The sequence below is a fragment of the Triturus cristatus genome, chromosome 6 (assembly GCF_964204655.1).
Source record: "Triturus cristatus chromosome 6, aTriCri1.1, whole genome shotgun sequence".
Classification (NCBI taxonomy): Eukaryota; Metazoa; Chordata; class Amphibia; order Caudata; family Salamandridae; genus Triturus; species Triturus cristatus.
The window spans coordinates 982,838,581-982,862,027 of NC_140589.1; the positions used below are offsets into that span (position 1 = coordinate 982,838,581).

Genomic DNA, 23,447 nt, shown 5'->3' on the forward strand with positions numbered 1-23,447 from the left:
TTTGAGAAGTTACAGAATTCCACTAAACTTTGACCTTACTACTGACATGCTTCCTGCATAGTACCTTTAATGTATCTTCTTGACCAGCAGTCAGCCTAATCTTAAAGAGGCCCTTTTAACATGCAGTAACCTGCCCTCTGCCTCTACTTAAAGCAGAGATTTGTTCGCTGCTGCATACAAAGGTCAGTCATCGCTAGCCATCTATCTTACCATCACTACAGGGACACTTCTGTAGGCTCCTCAATGACGATCTCTATAGAGGACAGTCTGTGGCAATAAGCTTTTTTTTTTTTTTTTTTTTTACTTCCTTACATATAAACTCAGGAATATACAAAGGGATTTCTACCACCATAGGACGATGTTCAAATGGTATCAAAACAATGTAGCTTGTGCTCGTTTGGGGATCGGGGGCGGGGAAATACAGTTGAACATTTACTCCGAAACACAAAATTTTGTAAATACATTCGGTCTACATGCAACTCTAGATGTGCGATCTTTTGACTATTTTGTTTATTTATGGCTTTTGTAAAGTGCTACTAATCACTGTCCACTAGCATCAGAGAGCACTTTGGGGGTAAGACACACATACAGATTAGCAGGTAACAAAATGGTTGGTGCATTACAAGCGTTGGTGACAAAGCCAAGTAGCCCACTGGATGAACGTGAGGCAGGCCAGCACAATACGTTCTGAAACAAGAGACAAAAGTATTTAAAAGAACAGAGTCCAAAGGAGGAGGAGGAGGAGTGTCATACACCAGAACAGTTTAGCCAAATGCCCAGGTGAACAGTAGAGTCTTTAAGGATTTCCTGAACTTGACAAAAAAGCATTCTTCAGTGCCAGATGAAGAAGCAAGAAGTTCCACAAGCCTATTGTAAGGAAAGTGCAACCACCAGACCTTTTTCGGTCGAGCCTTGGCAGCGCATGCGCTGCTCTGCAAGGCATGCCGTCTTCAGATAGGGACTTATAGCCCTGCCCTCTCTCCGCCATTATTTTTCATTGCCTTGCATTGTCCACTGTAAACTGGCTGTTCATTGGTCAATAGGCTTAGTAGTACCTCTTTAGTACCGCCTTCTCTCATTTTTTAACCTCCCATGGCAACACCCCCTTATGTGTGTTGTTACTCTGTAGGCTTTAATTACAGCCTCCGAGCACTATTTTCTCAAATAGCTTTGTCAGGACGCGCTCTCTCCCAACACTTTTTTTTTTTTGTAAATTTATTTTTTTTATTTGCAATGCAATGCACTGGCGAGAGTTTAAGCTATTAGCATTGTAAATGGCAATGCCTTTTATTTATGCATAAATGAAAGGCATTGTTATTTACAATTCTAATAACAGCTCAAACTCTCGTAAATGCGAGACCTATTGCATCGCAAATGCTGGTTTATCTAGTCAGGTGGGAAGTTAAGAGACATCGTTGACCGACGCAAGGAGATGGTATGGGATGAATAACTGTGTGAGGTAGTTCAGGGATCGACCATGGAGTGACTTCTATACAAAAAAGGGCTTTGAAGGTCTTGAAAGATTTACTAGGAGTAGTGGAGAAGCAGGAGAGCCATCTTTAGCAGACGTAAATGCTTGGATAGGTTATCAACGGCCAAGTTTAATTTGGTGGTCAAGGACAAATCACTTTCACAGAAAACTACCAAGCTGCATTTTTAAACATGGGAGTCCAGTGCCTCGGTAAAAAATAAGGGGGGGGGGGGTCCTGATCGGCACAGGATTGCCAATTAAATAGCATACGTGGGTCAGTTCCCTCAGGTCCTATCTGAGAGTGCAATAGAGTTAGAGGTAGACCACTGGGGAAATCTTTTTATACAGATCCCTTCTATAAAGTCAAAAATATTTGCAAACCCATAATTTAGATAGTAAAAGAATGAAAAAATGTGCTCTTTGAATTACAGTCTACTATGGAATCGGCAAGAATATTTACACATAAACGAAAAACAAACAGATTCCCTTTTACATGGCGACCAGTGGATCATGCCCTATGCCTCCGAAGAGTATAAGCTCACCTGCTTCCTACGCTTTGTATTGAGGAATTACCTCGGAATATTCTCAAGCCTCCGCTACCACACAGACAATACCATAACACACTTCCTCGTCCTTTGCAATTCACGTCACAATACTAGTCCTTCGCACTGCACCAAAGAAGCCTATTATAGCCCACCCAAGTTTATTACGAACACCTACTGCAATTTTATAGTGCAGGGAAACCTAGTAGACTAGTTCTTGCACTATAGATTCACCATCAATAAGATACTTTCTCCCATTATCCATCCACAACCTGTTTGCTTGAGTGACAGTGCATCTATCTCATTCAGCTGATGGATGGTCCCCTTACATAGCAGGGCTAGTCTCTACTCTGCTATACATTACACACCCACAGAACTAAGTATTGTTGCAACTCCCAACCTGCAATAATTAAGATACTTTGTACCAGACATCACTTGGGCCTCTACAGCCTCCCCAACGGCCCCCCTCCCCTGAACTTCATAACACTGTCTCAATGGCATTCCAAACATATTCATAAGCATAAAAGGTGTATGGCTTCACATACCCAAGTATTACTCATAACTGAATTTGCTGTATCGTTTATGTTGCTTCTCCACTAGGAATATATGTTTCCATGTGTAATGCCCCATCACTGCAGCCTCAAATACCCCTCCCAATACTGGACTGCTCTATCAGCTTTCTCACAAGAGAGAGATGCACGCCTACTTTTTACCCGTGTACACCTGCAACTATATCCACGGTGGGAATGTGCTTTCAAAAACTTGTGGCTGGTCACTTACTTAACAAAGCAACCTTAAGTATCTACACCCTGCCAAAGTGAGCAGCTTCGTTCACAGTAATTTTACCACCAGCATTGTGTAATTTTACATGAGTAAACTTATTAAATGGTGTAAATTCAAGTTTAGTGAATACTAAGTTGATGCTTGTAAATTTAACTTATTAGGTACCCAAGTTCAACTTAGGTAAGCATATGCCCTTGTGAATTGGGCACATCCAGAGCAAGTTGTAATGTTTCAATAGCCTGCCCGTGGTTATCAAGAAGTCCTGTCTCCATCTTGAAAAGATATTAACTGCGCAATGTGCGTACTTTTTAAATTCCCACCCTCCTAATATGCCCCTGTCATGGGCAAAAGGTATGCTGATCATCTATCGAGAAAAGAGTTCAGAGTAGGCTCCTCACTCAAGGCACAAAGGTGCTTCCTCTCGCTCCATCTTCTTGGTCTCCTTCATAGGCTCAGCCTTGCAAGCTATCAGGGACATGCTTGCCATTCTAGTATTCAAGACCGCTCTCTAATCCCAGCTTAACAGAAAGCCAGACCAATGTGACAAATGCCACACTCCATTCTCCTGCCCCTGAAACATTCCATTAAAACAGATGTTGGGCCTTGGGGGTGGATGAGGGTCTAGGGGAGCAGATAGGTGTTGGTGGAGAGTGGCAGCTTTGGGGGTAGGGTGTGGAACTGGTACTGCCAGAGGGGGTACCTTGTGCACGACCATCAAGGCATGCAAAGTCATGAGGTGATGAAGCAAACAATGCTGACATTTGAGGCCAGCCTGGCTATCCAGTCCCTGCACGAGTTGTAGAAGACTCAAGGAAACCACCTCTAAGTGAGGGTATGGTCAGGTGTGATCTATCAAACAGGAATTTTCAAAATGAGGAGAGAGGGACAATAGGGTCACCCTTATAAGTACATATAGGTTGGTGATGGCTTTTAGGTATGGTTAGTTGAGCAAAGGTATGACACAGCTTATTATCATTATCAAGGATTATGATGGGGAGTTGGAAGAGGACCAGATCACAACAGCAGATGCGTCTTTCTAGTCTAGGGCAAGAAGAAGGTAGGTGTTTTCAGGATCTGCAAGAGGGAGTGGGCGCAGGCTATGGGTAATAGCAAGAGGAAGGCTGGAAGATTTCAAGATATGGACAAGAGCAGAATAATACAAAAATTACCTAAGGTGTTGGGAGTTTAAAAAGCAAGGCAGTTGAAGATAGACCAAGAAGCAAGCTAAAGAGTGATAATAAGAAAGACACATTGTTTCGAACTGGTTTAGCAAAGAATTTAGCATGCAACGTCTGGAGTTCAAAACCAAACTGTGACAGCAGTAGATGGTGCTGGTAGGACCATGCTATACATAGCAAGTGGCTTAATGGTCAATGATGAGCCCTTTCTTGGGCGCTAAACCCAATATGAGATGGGGAGATTTTAACAGGTTAGGGACATCCAGGTGACAGTGCTAGTCATTCAAGAAGGGTTTTTTAGTCTTCTCTCAATTTAGGCATGAATGTGTTTAGGTCGGGGCAAAGCATCCACTCACACAATTTTACTTTAATTTACTTTATTTTAAGGTGAGTGAACAGAGAAACAGCGGGAAAACCTTTACACCAATCAATGTAAAGCAGTTTTGCACTTGTTGGAGAAGTAGCTGGACAAAGAAAGGAGCTGTGGTTTTAGAAAGGGGTTTCACAGTTGGGTTACAGGGGGCCAAGGCAAAGAAGGTTGGGCAGAGAATTTGAAGTCTGTGAAGGAGAGGCCCCAGGTAGTAAGGACGAAATTGCAGAAGCGAACTGTTGAATGAGGGATGGCTGGGTCTTTGAAGAGCAGCCATTGTGGGATCTCATAGTCTAAGGGGGGCATGGGCGAAAATAAGTGAAAGTTGTGTTTAGGTTAATTTACCAGCTGTCTAGGTAGGGGCAGAGTGGGGAGACTGAAGGTAGAGGTCAGTCATGGACAATTTCATAACACATGGGAGAGAATGGGCTTGGGGAGCAGCAATGATGAAGAGGGACTTCCATTCAGCATTCAGGCTTTTGCAGGAGAACTAGAAAATGTTGTACACGCTACCTTGCTGGACAAAGCCATGGCAAAGTGAGGCTTACATGGCTAGGGAGCAGAGATGGTGAAGAGCAACACCAATTTAGTATTCAGGCTATTGCTAGTATACCCAGATGATTTTCCCCCCACTTTGGTTTACAGTTTGGTAGGTTTGCATTTGCACGAAAGGTGCTCCCCACTGGTATGCTGCATCTTTTGCTTTATTTGAGTTCTTTTTTGGGTTTTAAGATGTTCGCCCTTTCATTCGAAATTTAAGCTGCAACAGGTATAGAGAGAGTGGCTCACCACTAGAGTGGTTTATTTTTTACGGCAAAGACTAAAAGAGGGAACTGCAGGGAGGCAATGACTCATTTTAAGCAGCTGGTGACAAATAATAATAATGTGCCTGTGGTCTGCATAGAAACTGAATGGCCCAGTTCCCAATTTACTTTTTTAGAAACAGAACAGGATTCAGAGAAGATGGAGGCACGGTTATCGCAAGAGAAAGTTTGGTTCCTAACTGGTTTGTTGGAGAAGGCAATAATAAGTAAAATGATGGCATCAAGTAAGATCTGGATGCTGATAGATCATTTGAACTTTGCTTTTCGGATGGTGACAGCATTTGGCAGGATATTTTGTTCTGTAGTGGCCAAAGCAGCTTTATATCATAAGGTAATGCTGAGTGCAGCGATGAGGGATTGAAGTGTGACCTCCTTTTCTGAGGGGATGTAACAGGATCACTATGTTGTTGAAGAACAGATATTTGTCAGATGCAGGAGGGGCAGGTGGTTTTTCGATGAAAGGTGGTGTGTGGAGGAACGGCCAAAAAGGTGGTTGGAAGAAGCAAAAGCCTAACTTTTCTGGAGTTGCTCCCCCAACCCCCATCCACCTCCTTGGTGGTGATGGTGCTGTGAGGCAAGAAGGTGGTCAACCAAAAAGGTTGTCAAATAGTTAATGCTGTGGTGGTGAGTGGTTGCAGTGAAAAACAAATGAGAAAGAAGTGCTGCACTTATTGTGGATTTTTGTGCTTGGCTAAAGAACACACAATCTTACTTTAAGTTCGCCATGTCAAAGGGGTTTACGATACCACTATGGATGCTTCATTTCATTGTAATTAAGAGAGGTTTTATTTTGATGGGCTGGCACCAGGGACAGACAAGGAGAAGATTGCCATGCTGATGGGCTTCTGAGAAATAGGTCTGTGAGGGTGTTCTATTCCTTAGGGGGGAAAAGTGTTGTCTACCAGGGTACATACTGGGCCACAATAAATTACAAGACGGGCAAGGGAGGCCTAAACAGAGAAGACAGTAAGTATGTGGGTACAGTACTGGTTATGTTTGATGGACAAGAAGGTATTTCTCAATACAATTGCAGGAAAATTGATGGGTGGAACATTCTAAGGCAAATGTTTTGGGTGATGAGCCCCTTGAGTGGCGAGGTGGCAGAGACTTTTGCGAAAAGGTCGTTAGAGGGTTGGGAAAGGGCTGGAATAAATAGGTTCAGGAATTCTGTGACAGGAACTATTTTGACTCAAATAATGGCAATACCAGGTTGTTTTTGTTACTACAGGATTGATGCCAAACGCAGACAAAGGGACCATACAGGTGCAGATAATTGGAAACTTCATCAAATGAGTAGCCAAGCAGGTAGGTAGGCCACTTAAAAAAACAACTAGGTCAGGATAGTAAGGGAATATTTGTACAAGGGGGCAAAGGGGGCATTAGGTAGCGCAGCTACTGCCAATGCTGGCTGACCTGTTTAGAGGTGCTCAGATTTATTGGTTTTAGATTTTGGTGCAAATAATTAGCTGCACTTGATTTTCATTATGCTCTTAAGAGCCAGGAAAATATACTTTAAAGATAAAGCAGCTGTGCTCTGGGACACGTGGAATATGTGTGCACTGGGGAGTTGAGACTTAATGTAGTTGAAAGTTGAATGGTTCAGTGTGGGTCAGGGACAGATTCAATGGAGGCAAAGTTTGATAGTGTCGAAACAGGAAACACCGCAGGGAGCATTTTATCTGGTGGGCAAGCTCAGAAAAGCTTGCACGCATAGTTGTGTGATTGGAAGAACCAGCAAGGGGCTGGGGTTTACATTGCAACAATGAGCTATATGCAGGGCCAAGGAAGTATATGTCAGGGTTAACTAAACTACGGATCATGAAAAGGAAAATAATGTGATACAATAATGCTGTGCATTTTGTGCCCTTATTCATTATTTTGTCATTTTGACATAAGTTAACACTGGGCAAAGGTTTCCGCTCAAAGAATTAGTTTAACACCTAAATACAGCAATCAGCAACTGGATGGTAACCGATTAACAGCAGTGTTTAGTCATTTTTGATCAGTTTGAACAAAAATCTGCCTCTTATGCAACTGATGATGTGGAAATTGCAGCAAATCCAAAATTTGACAGAAAACTCAGCAGAACCACAAAATTCCAGTGATCCAGGTTATATGAAAGGGTAACAGTGACAGAAGTATAGAGGTCAACAGAAATGTAAAGGAGGAATAGGCAAACTGGGTTAATTTGGGGAAAGGTTTAAGGGAAGGGTGGGGCTAGGTACATTATGGTACACGCGAGTCAGGTTTTTGGATGCATACGTTGTACGATAAATTGCCAGAGTTTTACGCCATGACGCAGACCCTTTCCATTAAAGGGCCCATTTGCACTTAAGCACTGAGCCTTGTGATTTATACCGCCCTGCCCAAAGCACTTCGGTCTGAAATGGAACTACAACTTTGCAAATAAATAAGGGAATCCATGTAGTAAGCACTAAATCATTCTGATTTTTGCTTACGGAATTGGTTAAGGAGAGCCCTAAAGCTCGGGTGTCTACCCATGGACTTTTTCTAAGTGGTAATCTTTTGTCTTTCTCGAGTTTTTGTGTCACTCAGGTGCAGACTGAAAATGTGTTGATTGAATGAAGAGAATATCTCAATGATCAGGGAGCAACATATAGGAAACACAACAGTAAAGAAAAAAAAAATTATGTGATATCAAAAAGATGCAAAAGACTCGATTTATCTTCCCAACCCCACCCCAATCACAATAAAATACCCAGAAATGTTCTGGCTGTTTAGAAGGTTGTCAACTGTTGCCTGGTATTGCAAATATGTTCCCCGCATTCCTCCTGCACCTATTGCGTCATGCCACCCACTGTGGTATTTGCTTACCTTGCTGTTTCGCTTCTCATCAGGGCTGGAGGCCATTTCCACAGATAGGCACGGATGTACACACCTTCAAATATTTTTGCAGCAGAACCACTTGCTACATACAATCCGGAAAGGCAGATCTAACAAGCATGAACTTCCAGCAGTGGGGTGCCTCAAGAACCATGAAGCGCCCACTATCTCACAGACTCGCACACTCAAAGTCTCTTGTGTAGTAATGCAGATTTGGTCTGTCAGACAAGAGTTTATATAGATTCTGTAGGTATCCTAAATAGAATATATTCTGTTAGGTAGCCAGTCATCCAGTGCATCAGTTGTCCAAAACGCTCCAACCTCTGCTGGACTATGCTGTACCTCCTAAAAGCAGCTGCTGCAGTTATGAATGGAGAATGGGCAGTATCCGATTGTTGTGAGCTGTAGTTTGTTGTCAGCAGACGAATGTGTACAAGTTTCAGATCACCTAGAAACAAAAAAACACATTTCATGTTTTAAAGAAACCAGACACACCATGGGAATACCGTGGCTAGGAAGTTAGAATGCCAAAATGAAGGAGGAGAGATTTGGAAGAGGCAAGACCTTTTCACATTACACTCTTCATCACGGAATAAATGCACATGATAAATACCAAATGAAATAGGAGACCAGAAACCTTGAGTCTTGTGCTGATCGCCAAAACACAATATAATAAAAGGTGCACATACAGCAAGGAAAAGGGAAAGCAGCTTCACCCAGGGGCTCATCAGTCAGGTGTAGATTGTCAGTAATAAGAAAAATTGCAAGCATTCCTCCCATCACCTTTTGTGTGTTTGATGTACCGCCCTAAGCAAAAAGAAAATGCCCAGATGCATGTCCTGTGCTCACTGTGCCAACAGAATCAAGCTACACTTGACTGAAGAGTACCCAAAAAAGGGTCAAGCCCAATATCCGTGGGGACATTTGCACAAGAAAACAAAGGTTCTTTTGGGAGCAACTATGTAGGAAATAATTGATGTATGTCAAAAGGGGGGGGGGGGAGGGAAAGAGAAGTCACGTTGCAAATATCTTAAATAGTAAATAAGTTGCATTATCCACAGACAGTTTGATCGGAAAACAACTATACACACTGGACACCGGAGCATGCATTGAAATTATAACATAAATTTTAACTATAATGATTATTAGTAAATAGAAGGACAAAAAACCTTCTGGAAACTGCAGAAAAATTGTTTACACAGAAATAAGTGCATGTTCATTCATTCCTTTTGCTCAATTGGTCCTGGTGACACACCATGGCCTTATTGTCAATTATCAATACAGCCACTAGTCACCATTTTATTTGAATAGGGTAGTAGCAGTGTTTCTTCCATTTGCATTATGAAGGTTGTTTACATACACGTAATCCTTATGCTCATAATATGTTCTCTTTAATAGATTCTTGATAAGTCTCAAGGCACTTTTTTTGCTAGTTTTTTATTTTTTTTTGTTAATTACCTTGGCTCTCTTCCCTACTGCAACCCCTGGTCCCTCCTTTCATCCGACCTGCCCCCTCTTTACAAGTACCTTATGGTGCCATCATCTTGACACTGATGTTAGCGGCTTCAACCGACTGACAACGTCAAGACTCGCTGGTGACTTCTAGTCAGCGAAGCAACCTTCTCCTCTCAACCTAGTCCAGAAGCATGAGTAGCAGTTGCAGGTGGGCATGGGAGTATTGTATAGCTGCATTGGTTTTGTTGCACGTTCATAGCGCTTCTACCACGGAGCATGATCAGGCGCCTTAGCAGGTAGATAGTACACTACACTGTGGGAGAGTGTGGGGCGGCAGCACGACTGTAAAAATTGGTTAAACTGCATGCATTATATAAGAAGCAGTTTGGTGTTGAGTTTCCGGTGCGGTGCTCAAATCTTGTCTTGCACTTCTATGTCCAAGCATGTGCTGAGGGCCGTGAAAGAGTGGATGTGCTTTCCACTGATTTGACACTATACGATTATGCAGGTCTCTGTAGGTCTAAACATAGATGAGGGTGGAGCTGATCACAGTAGATGCTAGATATAAGCAGTAATGGTTGGTAAACTACTTAATCCGCCAAGGATCAAGGACCCCAAACCCACACGCCAGGAATATAGTCAATCATGATGCATGATTTCAGGAACTAAATGACAAAATCATAGCCAGGGACCCACTAATCTAAGGCTGTTGTTGTTGCTTCCCCCCCGCACGACAGGGCCCGAGCTCCGGCCCACCAGGCATACCCCCGTGACAAGTCCCTGCACTCCGTCTCCCGACGGACCCTCTGCCCTCGGACCCCTACTCATCACGGGGCCCAGCCCCACCGGCTTCCCCGGCCGGGTCAAGCCGCCATCTTGGGCCCTGCACCACGCGGCCGCGTGGCCTCACCTCGACCCTAACCCCGGGCCTGGCCGGCCCGACATCCCGGCACCACCATCCACCCAGGAGGTGAGCGGACCACTTGGCAGGTCAATGGGAGAACGAAGCGTCAAGAGCTCTTCCCCCGCCAGGTGCCGATCGCCTCCAGCAGCCCCCAGGCGCTGGCTCCACCCCCTGCTGGGTGTCTGGACACCTTCATCCCGGACCCTCCGACCTCCAAGCGCGAGGGTCCGGACATCAAAGGGCACCAGCCCTATAACTAAGGCAGCTCCGGAGCAGGAGGGCAGTTGTATCCTGGAGTCGAGAGACACCGAGTGAACTCAACCCTGACGGCCTACTGGCGCTGCCGTAGCCCGCTCTTGTGAACCATCGTCCTGCCTGCTGGCGCTGCCGCGGCCTTCTGCAACCTTCATCTTCCTGGGACCTGCTGGCGCTGCCGCGGCCCGTTGTAACGACCATCTTCCTGGGACCTGCTGGCGCTGCCGCGGCCCGTTGTAACGACCATCTTCCTGGGACCTGCTGGCGCTGCCGCGGCCCGTTGTAACGACCATCTTCCTGGGACCTGCTGGCGCTGCCGCGGCCCGTTGTAACGACCATCCTCACCGGGACCTGCTGGCGCTGCCGCGGACCGTACATCTTCCGGGGACCTGCTGGCGCTGCCGCGGCCCGTTGTATCAACCATCCTTACCGGGACCTGCTGGCGCTGCCGCGGACCGTACTGCCTAAACACCAAGCTCGAGGATTGTGAGCTCGTCATCGTCTCATCTGAACTACCTGATTGGTAAATAGACTGACCCGCTACCCCCTTCCCTACCTTACGAGACTCTAATCGAGGGGACCCCTGCGTCCAGACCTCCTTGTACCATTCTACCGTAACATAACTAAGTACCTATAAAGAACACTGAACCTTATCCGTGTGTGACCTCTGTCTGTGGGGGGGGGGGAAGTTACTTGTCTGTACGATCGCTGGAGACGGCTCTCCCCGGAGACCTCTCCCCCTGACCCCGGCCGGCCCTCCCGGTCCGTCTACCTTTTCTAACATTGGTGGCCAGCGGCGCGATCCGAATCAACGCGTAATCGTACAGAGAGTAGCTCACCCCACGACAAAAACACGATGTCGACCAAAGAGAGCAGCTCCACCGAGAAATTCCAAATGGAGAAATTAGAAGAATACAACCACCGCGAACTGAAACAATTTTGCATGGAACTTGGCATTGCTACCACCGGCCTGAGTACCAAGGATGATCTAAAGCGCGCTCTGGAGTCATGGACAGAAACGGGGGTCACAGGACCCTCCGACCAAAGCAGCGTCACACCAGACCAAACCAGCATCACACCAGAGGGGAACTCAAGTTGGCTGAACAGAAACTTAACCTCGAGCAGATGCGGCTTCGAGAGGAACGAGAAGAAAAGCAGAGACAAAGAGAGCTGGAAGAGAAAAAAATAACGCTCGAGCACGAGCGCCGACTAGCGGAAATAGAACTGCGCAAACAGAATAAGGAACCGGGGGTGCCTGAGCGACCACACACCCCGGGGCCAAGTGAGAAAAAAGTTCACATCCCCAAGGATGTTGTCCGCGAATATGTCCGAGAAGACGACATACAACAGTGGTTTAAAGCCTATGAGATCGCAATGACCTCCCACCGAATCGACCGGAGTGATTGGGGAGCCGGACTTTGGGGGAGGTTTATCAACGAAGGTCGCGATGCCCTGCTGCAGCTCCCCGATCACCAGATGTCGTCCTACGACCACATGAAGGCTGCCCTCCTCACCCGCTACGGCCTCACGCCCGAGATGTACCGCCAGAGGTTCAGAGATTGCACCAGGATCCCAGGTACAACTTGGGTAGAATACGTGAACTATTTCAGCCGGGCATTCGAAGGGTGGATCAAGGGAAGTCAGGTCGCCACTTACGAACAACTCTTCAACCTTATGGTGTGGGAGCACCTGTCAAACAACTGTTTCGTCGAGCTCCGGCAGCACCTACTCGACAGTAAGCTGACCGACCCCCGGCAGCTCGCCGCCGAAGCTGACCGGTGGGAAAGCACCCGAGTGGGCCGGAGAGGGCCCCACGATCAGAACAGAGGCAACCAAGGCCAGCACCGTCCTCGGGGAGGAGGAGGGGGCCAGGGGCGAGGGAGAGACGCCTTACCAACAACACCCGTGGCCAGCACCCCGCCTCCGGCCGGCCGGGGCAACCCCCCGTTGCGGCCTGGGTACCGAGCCAACGTCACGTGCCACCGGTGCCAGCGACTAGGCCACTACGCCAATGACCCGAACTGCCCGCTAAATCAAACACCCAAGCCCCGCCAGGTAGCGGCCGCTGCCCTAGGGGAAGAGCAATCATCGGAGGGACCCGAAGAGTACGAGCCGGCCCAGCAAGGGTGGGAACCGGCCGCCATGGTCCTGGCATGCCTAGGGGGAAGAGACATGGTTCCGCGGGCTCCCCTACCCGCCAACACCCGAAAATACGGTCAGTGGGTGACCATTAATGGACAGAGAGCCGAGGCCTTGCGTGACACCGGCGCCAGCGTGACGGCCGTCCGCTGTCATCTGGTGAAGCCCGAGCAGATCCTGCCGAACATTCTCTGCCCCGTCCGCTCGGCAGATAACTCTGAGAGTATGTGTAAGATGGCCTGCGTCCCGTTTGAATGGGGAGGGGTCTCCGGCCTACTGAAGGTGACGGTCCGGGACGATGCCCCCGTGGACTGCCTCCTGGGGAATGACCTCGAGAGTTCCCCGTGGGCCACCGTCGAGAGAAGAGAGCACCTGGGGATGCTGGGCCTCCCGGACTGGGCCTGCATCACCACCCGATCCATGGCCGCCCGGGCCACCCCCCGATCAGAAGAAACCGAATGGCCAGCACCTCCGCCCCCGGTTGCCCCCGTCGAGGGCAACGGCGAGTCCGATCTCCCGGACCCGACTATCGAAGCAGACGCACAACACCAGGACCTTCCGGATCTGGCTCAGTGGCGTCAAGAGGGGGGGCCCACCCAAGAACAGTTCCGCCAGGAACAAAAGACCTGTCCCTCCATCGAGGGACTCCGCCAACAAGCCGATACCCAAAACGCCGGGGACACCCCCGGAACCCACTGGGTCTACTGGGACAACGACCTGCTCTACAGCGAGCAAAGAATCGCCGAGCTGGGGGCCGGTCGAGTTCTGGTGGTACCGCTCCGCTTCCGAGACTTTCTGCTCAACCTGGCCCACGATGTCCCCCTGGCTGGACACCTGGGCCAGGACAAAACATACAGTCGCCTGGTGACCCACTTTTTCTGGCCGAAAATGAGGAATGACGTCCTGAACCACTGCCGATCGTGCCCCACGTGCCAAGCCAGCGGGAAGAGTGGTCGGAAGCTGAAGGCCCCTCTGCAACCCTTCCCTGTGGTCACCACCCCGTTCGAGAGGGTGGGGATAGACATTGTGGGGCCTCTGGACCCCCGCACGGCACAAGGACACAGGTTCATCTTGGTACTAGTGGACCATGCCACCCGCTACCCCGAGGCGGTGCCCCTACGGACAGTGACAGCTCCGGTGGTTGGCCGGGCCCTGATGGGGATCTTCTCCAGGGTAGGCTTCCCCCGAGAAGTCGTCAGCGACCGAGGTACGAATTTCATATCTAAATACATGAAGTCCCTCTGGCAACAATGCGGGGTCACCTACAGATTCACGACCCCCTATCACCCCCAAGGGAACGGACTAGTGGAGCGTTTTAACCGCACTCTCAAAGGGATGATTGGGGGATTGGAAGAGCCTCTCCGTCGCCAGTGGGATGTACTACTTCCGTGCCTCCTCTTCGCCTACCGAGAAGTCCCCCAGAAGTCCCTCGGCTTTAGCCCTTTCGAACTCCTGTACGGGCACCCTGTGCGAGGGCCCCTCAGCCTAGTCAAGGAAGGTTGGGAGATGGCCCCCTTAACGACCCCTCCCGACGTCTTCAAATACATCCTGGCCCTACGAAACCAGACCCGGCGCTTCAGGGAGATGGCCAAGGCGAACCTCGAGGCCAGTCAGGAGGACATGAAGAGGTGGTATGATCACAATGCCTCCTCCGTTGAATTCGAGCCTGGGCAGCAAGTATGGGTGATGTCCCCCACCGAACCATGTGCCCTGCAAGACAAGTGGACGGGGCCCTTCAAAGTGGTCGAGCGTAAAAGCCCCGTCACTTACCTCATCGACATGGGGACCACCCGGAACCCCCTGCGGGTCCTCCACACCAACCGGCTCAAACCACACTTTGTGCGCTCCGAACTAAGCCTCCTGATGGCGACCGACAGTGGTACAGAAGAAGACTCCGAGCCCCTCCCGGATCTCTTGAAGACTCAGGAGAAGGACGGCTCCGTGGATGGGGTCCGGCTCTCCGACGCCCTCACTTCGGAGCAACGCCAGGACTGCCGGGACCTCCTGCTGCAGTTCGCTGCCCTGTTCTCCCTCACCCCCGGGGTCACTCCTTGGTGTTTGCACGACGTAGACACCGGGGACAGTCCCCCGGTCCGGCACCGGGCCTACCGCGTACCAGATCGGGTACGGGCCTGCATACAGGAGGAAGTGGCCAAGATGCTCACGATCGGGGTCATCGAGCCCTCGGACAGTCCCTGGGCCAGTCCGGTTGTATTAGTTCCCAAGGCCGCTGCCCCCGGCACCGCCCCTGAACTGAGATTCTGCGTCGACTACCGGGGCTTGAACGCTGTCACCCGGACCGACGCTCATCCCATCCCCCGAGCAGACGAGCTGATCGACCGGCTGGGGGCCGCCCGCTACCTCAGTATCTTCGACCTAACGGCGGGCTACTGGCAGATCGGCCTCACACCCAGGGCTCAGGAACGGTCAGCCTTCTCCACCCCCGATGGCCACTATCAAGTTAAGGTCATGCCCTTTGGCATGAAGAATGCCCCTGCCACATTCCAACGTCTTGTGAACCAGGTCTTGGCCGGGCTCGAAGAATTCAGCGCTGCCTACCTGGACGATATCGCTGTATACAGCCGCCACTGGTCCGACCACCTCCGTCACCTCCAAGAGGTCCTCCAAGCCCTCCAGCGGGCCGGCCTCACCATTAAAGCCGGCAAGTGCCAAATTGGCCAAGGGTCGGTGACCTACCTTGGGCACCAAGTGGGAAGCGGGCTGGTGGCCCCACTACAACTTAAGATTGCTGCCATCCAGTCCTGGCAGCCCCCCGTCACCCAGACCGAGGTCCGAGCCTTCTTGGGGCTCACCGGATACTACCGGCGGTTCGTAAAGGACTACGGCAGCATCGTGGGGCCCCTCACGGGACTCACATCCAAGAATCAACCGAAGCGGGTCCACTGGACTCCTGATTGTCAAGCGGCCTTCGAGGAGCTGAAGGCCGCCCTGTGCACCGCCCCGGTGCTCCAGGCCCCCGATTACAGTCAGGAATTTGTGGTGCAGACCGACGCCTCCGACCACGGCATCGGGGCCGTCCTCTCTCAGCTGAACTCCGAAGGTCATGACCAGCCGGTGGCCTTCATCAGTCGACGTCTCCTGGCCCGAGAACAGCGTTGGAGCACAATCGAGAGGGAGGCATTTGCAGTAGTGTGGGCCCTCAAAAAGCTCCGACCCTATCTCTTCGGTACCCACTTCCGGGTACAAACCGACCATCGACCCCTGCAATGGCTGATGCAGATGCGGGGGGAGAACCCAAAACTCTTGCGCTGGTCCATTTCCCTGCAGGGAATGGACTTCACTGTGGAGCACCGGCCAGGCCAAGACCACGCCAACGCGGATGGCCTGTCCCGCTTTTTCCGCCTCGACGAAGAGAGTCCCCAAGGAGATGGGTGACTCTCCCCGCCTTCAGCTGGGGGGGACGCATGTTGGACAGGCCACACAGAGGGCTTGCTTCCCCCCCGCACGACAGGGCCCGAGCTCCGGCCCACCAGGCATACCCCCGTGACAAGTCCCTGCACTCCGTCTCCCGACGGACCCTCTGCCCTCGGACCCCTACTCATCACGGGGCCCAGCCCCACCGGCTTCCCCGGCCGGGTCAAGCCGCCATCTTGGGCCCTGCACCACGCGGCCGCGTGGCCTCACCTCGACCCTAACCCCGGGCCTGGCCGGCCCGACATCCCGGCACCACCATCCACCCAGGAGGTGAGCGGACCACTTGGCAGGTCAATGGGAGAACGAAGCGTCAAGAGCTCTTCCCCCGCCAGGTGCCGATCGCCTCCAGCAGCCCCCAGGCGCTGGCTCCACCCCCTGCTGGGTGTCTGGACACCTTCATCCCGGACCCTCCGACCTCCAAGCGCGAGGGTCCGGACATCAAAGGGCACCAGCCCTATAACTAAGGCAGCTCCGGAGCAGGAGGGCAGTTGTATCCTGGAGTCGAGAGACACCGAGTGAACTCAACCCTGACGGCCTACTGGCGCTGCCGTAGCCCGCTCTTGTGAACCATCGTCCTGCCTGCTGGCGCTGCCGCGGCCTTCTGCAACCTTCATCTTCCTGGGACCTGCTGGCGCTGCCGCGGCCCGTTGTAACGACCATCTTCCTGGGACCTGCTGGCGCTGCCGCGGCCCGTTGTAACGACCATCTTCCTGGGACCTGCTGGCGCTGCCGCGGCCCGTTGTAACGACCATCTTCCTGGGACCTGCTGGCGCTGCCGCGGCCCGTTGTAACGACCATCCTCACCGGGACCTGCTGGCGCTGCCGCGGACCGTACATCTTCCGGGGACCTGCTGGCGCTGCCGCGGCCCGTTGTATCAACCATCCTTACCGGGACCTGCTGGCGCTGCCGCGGACCGTACTGCCTAAACACCAAGCTCGAGGATTGTGAGCTCGTCATCGTCTCATCTGAACTACCTGATTGGTAAATAGACTGACCCGCTACCCCCTTCCCTACCTTACGAGACTCTAATCGAGGGGACCCCTGCGTCCAGACCTCCTTGTACCATTCTACCGTAACATAACTAAGTACCTATAAAGAACACTGAACCATATCCGTGTGTGACCTCTGTCTGTGGGGGGGGGGGGAAGTTACTTGTCTGTACGATCGCTGGAGACGGCTCTCCCCGGAGACCTCTCCCCCTGACCCCGGCCGGCCCTCCCGGTCCGTCTACCTTTTCTAACACTTTTGTTTAAGCTACGTGTACAGCTGGCCTTCAACAGAGGTTGGACAGCAGGTTTTGGGCTGTGCAGGTTTAAAACTGGAGTAGATATCCAGTACCCCGCCTTCTCCAGTCATAGGAGGTAAAATGAATAATTAGCGAGGATACTCCAAGACTGTTGATGGAGGACCGCCCCAATTTTGACACCATTGAGGTAAAGCATTACGCAAGGTTGTCTGCTAACTCCAAGCAGTGAGAGAAAGACTATATTTGGTTGGAATTGTGGCTTTGCTCCTTGAACCACCAAAGGGAATCTCAACACATGCGAGTCTTTAATGATCCCTGTGGCACAGGCAATGGCAACTAAATCTGGGAAGGATTTACCCAAAAGTAACTACCAATTATGAAATTATGGCAAATGCTGGCGGTTGGAGGGGGCATATGTCTGCAAAATACGATGGATGCCTCGATAGTCAACTTGTGATTGATGGTTAAATATATGTAATATTTAGGAACACTGTGGGAGAAAAAAAAACCGATCATTTAAGTACATAAAAGCCAACAAATCTGTGTTTTACGTAGTATTAGTAAAGTAGGAATAGCAGACTACACACCACAGGTGCCTAGTCCAAATAGAGACGCTAATTATTTTTTCATTTGGGTGCCCAACTTTATATGCAGCGAATGTAGGAATGCTGAAGCTATAATTCTGTTTTAAAGACCACAAATAAACTGGGTTGTGTTTTGTTTTTTCCCCTGGTTACTTTGATTAACTATATATTTGTTTGAAACTGCTACTGAAAGATAATGGTCTGCACGTAGGGCCTCGTTTGATTTCTTGCTTACACAAGGGTTGGATAATGTGGCTACTGTAATTGCATTGTTTAAAAAATGAAATTAGGAATAAGTTGTTTAATGGAATAAATGCCCATTGTTATTTTTATGTAATGAACTGTAAATGTATGAAGATCACATTTGTTTTCAACACAATGATTGAATTATCAGTAATTGAAGGGGCTGTAATAGTTCTCTTGTTTACAGTGATGAATGAAGAAACGTTAATATCTACTTAAAAAAATGTATCTCGTTAGTTTAGCCACTCTCTCCGTATTTTCCTTCCTGGTCTCTCTTGCTAACACCCTGTAATGCTAATAAGTTTCCTCTCTCATATGTTCCGCATAGCATTAGTCAGCCTACTTTTATGATGTGCGCCATTCACAAAAATGTCGATTACTAAAATTCATGGTTCAGCACCGCTCAAATAAAATTCCGGACCATTTTTGAAACGTCAAAATGTCATTAAAATATTATCATAGGTTACAGAATTGTCCACCTCGTCTGAAAACAGATTAAAAAAGGAATCGCTCAAATTAAATCCATTTTTAAGCAAATAAGCGTTTAAAAGATTAAAAACTGTCTCTTGCACAACACTAAATTAAAAATTGTTGGCAAATAAAAAAAAAAATAGGATTGGAAAGGGCAGTATAATTATTCATTTTCGCATAAATAAAAATGTCGTTGCCATTTAAGTGGGAAGACAAACTCTGGCACATCAGCGCCACTGAAGCCCCTCCAGCTGCATAGGTTCTCTGTATGGCATGACCAGCCCACTAACTTTTTTCACAGATAATCAGTGCAAAACCATGCTAGGTGTCAGTCACAATATCGGTACTTAGTTATTAGACAGTCGAACATGACTGTCTCTAACTATTCCAAAAACCCACAATGAAGCTGCGCCGCCCTCCCTCTTTCCTACCCACTCCCAGTCAACTGCCCGGAATTGCAGATGGCACCAAAAGTGCATGTTAAAAACAAGAACGGCTATCGCCGCTAAACTGAAGTTCACGATCAGGTCTACGACTGACTCACCGCATGTCACTAAGCAGCCGAGACCTCTCCAGCAAACCGCAAGAAACCCCGACTGACAGAGAAGAGCTTAGGGTGGTGTTTAAACACCATAGAGGCACGTGCACGACGGAATTCTGTATAGCACAAGGTAATTGGCTGAGGTGATGCCAATGCTCCAATCCTACGGTATTTTACACGCTACGAGTCCTAGACAATTTTCCAAAAACATATGCAGCCATTGGATTGGTTGTCACGTGACCCGGAAGTGCTGACATGCCATTTCTTAAAGTAATCCGTAATGTACATGGGGAGTTAATTCACGAGTGAATGCAGTTTTCAAAGTTTTATTGGCTGCTGTTTGTTTCGCTGTCAAGCTTGAGAAGTGTATTCTGAGCCTCCCGTCCTGACTGAATTCACCGGTCAGTCCTCGTAAGTAACGGACACATCTTTTTTTGCTGTTTTATATAGCGTGAACTCGACCCTAAGGTATTGGCAGTGCTTTAAATGGGCCGGTACTCACCGGTACTGAGTACCGGCACTTCTTAAATTCATCACTCTGAGTACCGGCACTTCTCTACTTCCCAGGAGAGTACCGGTACTCACGAAAAGGTAGGCTCAAAGGCTGAGACTGCTAATGAGCAGGAGTGGAGCGTGTCTGGCAGCGAAGGCGCCGCTTTTGTATCCCCGATCTGAGCCCCAGCTGAGCTAGTCAGCAGGGCTCATTTGAATATTGTCCAGGTGCTCACCATCACGCTGTGCTTGACAGAGCAGGGTCCATTCAGGCCCTGTGATGTCAACCACATTCACACTATCCTCTGCATTTGCGCAAACACAGGAATCATGGCAGTCCCCTTGCAGTGGCAATTAAAAAAGCCAAGGTGAAGAGTATAACATGGCTTTTAACATACTGGAGGCTTTTGTGTGTCTGCTTATGTTTGTGTGTTTGCCTGCATTTGTATGCCTGTTTTTTGTAAGAAAAAAGCGAGAGAGAGAATCAAGACACTCTCAGGAGGTATTTTAAAGAAAATGGGTGGCACTTGTTGTGTACGTTTGCTCGGTGACACAGGTTCATAAATAACATAGTAGGGAGGGTTGGTTGGTGGGTGGGTGAGTGAGTGAGTGGATGGATGAGTGAGCAAGGGTGGATGTATAGATGGATGAATGTATGGATGAGTGGATGGATGGATGAGTGAATGGATGGGTGAAAGAGTGGATGATTGGATAATAGGGTGGATGATGGGTGGATATGTGAAAGATTGGATGGATGGATGAATGAATGGGAGGGAGGATGGATGAAAAGGTGGATGATGGATGAGTGAAAGGAGGGATTGAGTGAAAGGGTGGATGGAATGAAGGGTGGATGGTATAAAGGAGTGAAAGGGTTGACGGATAGATGGGCAAAAGGATTGATGGATGAGTGAAAGGGAGGATAAAGAGATGGATGAGTGAAAGGATGAATGGATAGGTTTAAAGATGGACAGATGGATATGTTTGAATATGAAGGGTGGACAGACGGAACGGTGAAAAACTGAATGATGGATGAAAAACTGAATAGACAACAGAATGCAAATGGTAAATGGTGGACATTAGCAGGTAAATGGTAGGATGAAAGGGTGAATGGATAGATTGATGGAAGAGACAAGAGACATCTTCTTGGGAGGGTCATGATGATTTGCTTCATTTGCTTGGTGCCATAAGAGCTTTGGTTCGAAGTGGGGGTATTTTCAGTCTCTTCCTACTCACATGCTCAAAAATATATAGTATTGTGCCAAACAACAGCAATTAACAGTATGGCATTAAGAAGGTGCAACTATTGCAAATAAAGGAAATGTTACCATATTTTCGCATTTCTCTTTCATTTTGTGTAATGAGCTAACCTGCTTTGTTTATATAAACACATTTATCATGTGTTTTGGTGTGCGCTGCAACTATTAAAGAAGTCGTTAAGTATCATCATTTCTTGCCCTTAGCCCCGCCCACTCACTACACCTCTAGCTCATTTTAATGAGTACCTGCACTTATTTTTTCCCATTTAAAGCACTGGGTATTGGGGCTCTTTACTTGAACACCAGTTACGTTAGACAAGGAAATACTTATAGTTTTGTAGTATGCTGCTCAGCCAGGATGTGTGTATTTAAGAATGTTGAAGGTTAGAATGTTGGTATGATTTAGTCAGTTGCTGTATGGGCTGAGCAGAGCACAGACTGCTCCTGGTGGTGCTCTCCTTTATTACTACTTAAATAAATACCATCTATGAATTTACAAAGATCGGACAACCCTCATTTATTTCCATTACATTTGGCGACGATTTGGAAAGGCCCTGCGCTTCAACTTACAAGAAACCTCAAGATAAACCTACCTCAAGATACAAAAATTCTGAAGCAGCAGCTCAACTCATCCGGCCATACGAGCCCCACCAGTGACCTCCCACCGGTCGCCCTCAATTCCAAAGTGCCACTTCCTACCGGCAGATCCTGCTGCCTTCCAGTTCCTTCCCACAGTTCCTGTCCGCATGCCAGTTCCTGCCTGCATGCCAGCTCCTGCGACACCTGTCGCCCTCAACACCAGTGCGCCAGTCCCTGCCTGGCTTTCCTCTCTACTGCCTGCAACTACGATATCAGGGCTGTTCCTCTCATGCTACGTTCACAGAACCTCCCCAGTTACCAGTCTTGTCATAAGCAGCGTAAGTTCGCTACTGTGGAGAAGTATTTTGCGGTGACTGAGACTGTAGCTCACTTCGGCACTAATTGTGAGTACTTGGTGTATTTTACATATTGCCCCCTGTGTGCTCCTGTAATGACGGTTAAACTGCTACCGGCGTGCCTTCTACCTACACATCGATTTTACCCAAGGACATTGGAGCGCCTAAATAGATCTTCCGTAGGTAAGGTTTCATTTTTTTATTTTTAAACATGCTGCCTCCTCACATTTGTAAAAGAGACAAGCCGTCTTCTGTGGGAACCTTCAACACCACTTTGATCTGCCATTTCCTTTTGACAGTCATTTATAGCCTTGGATGCACTTCCTGCTTGCGAAACCTTCTTTATTTCAAACTCCATATTATACACCTTTTCGGCACGCTCGAAGTACTGTACTTTAACTTTTCCAACAGTGCCATCTAGTGGTTATCTTTCACCACCGCATCTCCTCAAGGAAAACAAAATTCCAGCTGATTTAATGCATATGTTCTAGTGTTCCTTCTGTTATTTTAAATTGAAGTTATTCCATCAGGCTCAACCTCGCCTGGAGTTACCTGCAAGGCTCATATCATTACCATATGGTATTTACTATTTTCATGACTTTGACATCATTTTCATGTACTTGCCTTAACATGTCATTAGCGCTGTCACTGTAAATTGCATTTTTACTGTGTAGCATGTTAAAAAAAAAAGCGGGGGGAGGGGTAGTTACACATTTACGTTGTTCACATCATATGTTTTTTACTGTGTGGCAGTTTTATCCACACCAACTCGTTAAGCCTCTTCATATTACCTATTATCGTGCGTTTGCTTCCACACTTTCTTCTGCTCTCAATGTCCGTTTATTCTCCTGCGGTTTCCATGTCTGATACCTCAAGCCACATCTAGTGACACATTACATAGTTTTACATACTTCCCTATTGAGTGCCAGTTGCACTTTCTACGTTTACATGTGTGGTACTTTAAACTACACCCACTGACATATTTCATTGTTTTACACATTGTATTCTAAGTATTTTTTTTTTGTATATTTTTTTTTTTTTTGCATGCGCATGTTTGTTCATCACATCATTTCTGGTACATCCACTTTCATTGCCCATTTTACATTTTTACTTTGTACTGTGTGGGTACCTCCCACACCTTCCACTCAATTTGAGTGAAATTTTACTGCTTTATGTGGTCCTCCTCCACATCCGTATCACATTTTCATGTAGCACATTGTGCCGTGTGCCCCTTCCGCACACCTTTCACCCCAACTTTTGTGGGAATTTTCATTGTTCAAGGTAACTTTACATTACAGTGCTTATTTACATCATGTTACCATTTACTTACTTTACAGTGCCTTCTTTTTAAACCCCTGTGGTAGAATTTCCCTAAGGCACGTGTCACGATAGCTTACACGCTACTTATTTTTCACTTACATATCCCCTTTCATGGGATCTAAGACAGTTTGTATTTTCACCCTACATGGTACCTGTAT

The 23,447-nt window shown here is 48.4% G+C and overlaps 2 protein-coding genes across 2 annotated transcripts in view; one reads left to right on the top strand and one right to left on the bottom strand.

Annotated features, from left to right (window-relative positions):
- The window catches only part of SNX5 (sorting nexin 5), a 317,483-nt gene extending 298,061 nt beyond the window's left edge, over positions 1-19,422 (bottom strand). The window contains exons 1-2 of the mRNA XM_085611758.1: positions 19,290-19,422; positions 8,004-8,460 (exon numbers count right to left, since the gene is read on the bottom strand). Coding sequence (XP_085467884.1) covers positions 8,004-8,039 — 36 coding nt within the window. The 5' untranslated portion in view covers positions 8,040-8,460; positions 19,290-19,422. The remainder of the gene's footprint in view (positions 1-8,003; positions 8,461-19,289) is intronic.
- A 102-nt stretch (positions 19,423-19,524) lies between these two features.
- The window catches only part of MGME1 (mitochondrial genome maintenance exonuclease 1), a 142,456-nt gene continuing 138,533 nt past the window's right edge, over positions 19,525-23,447 (top strand). Inside the window, exon 1 of the mRNA XM_085611759.1 lies at positions 19,525-19,697. The gene's annotated coding sequence lies outside the window, so the exon portion shown is untranslated. The remainder of the gene's footprint in view (positions 19,698-23,447) is intronic.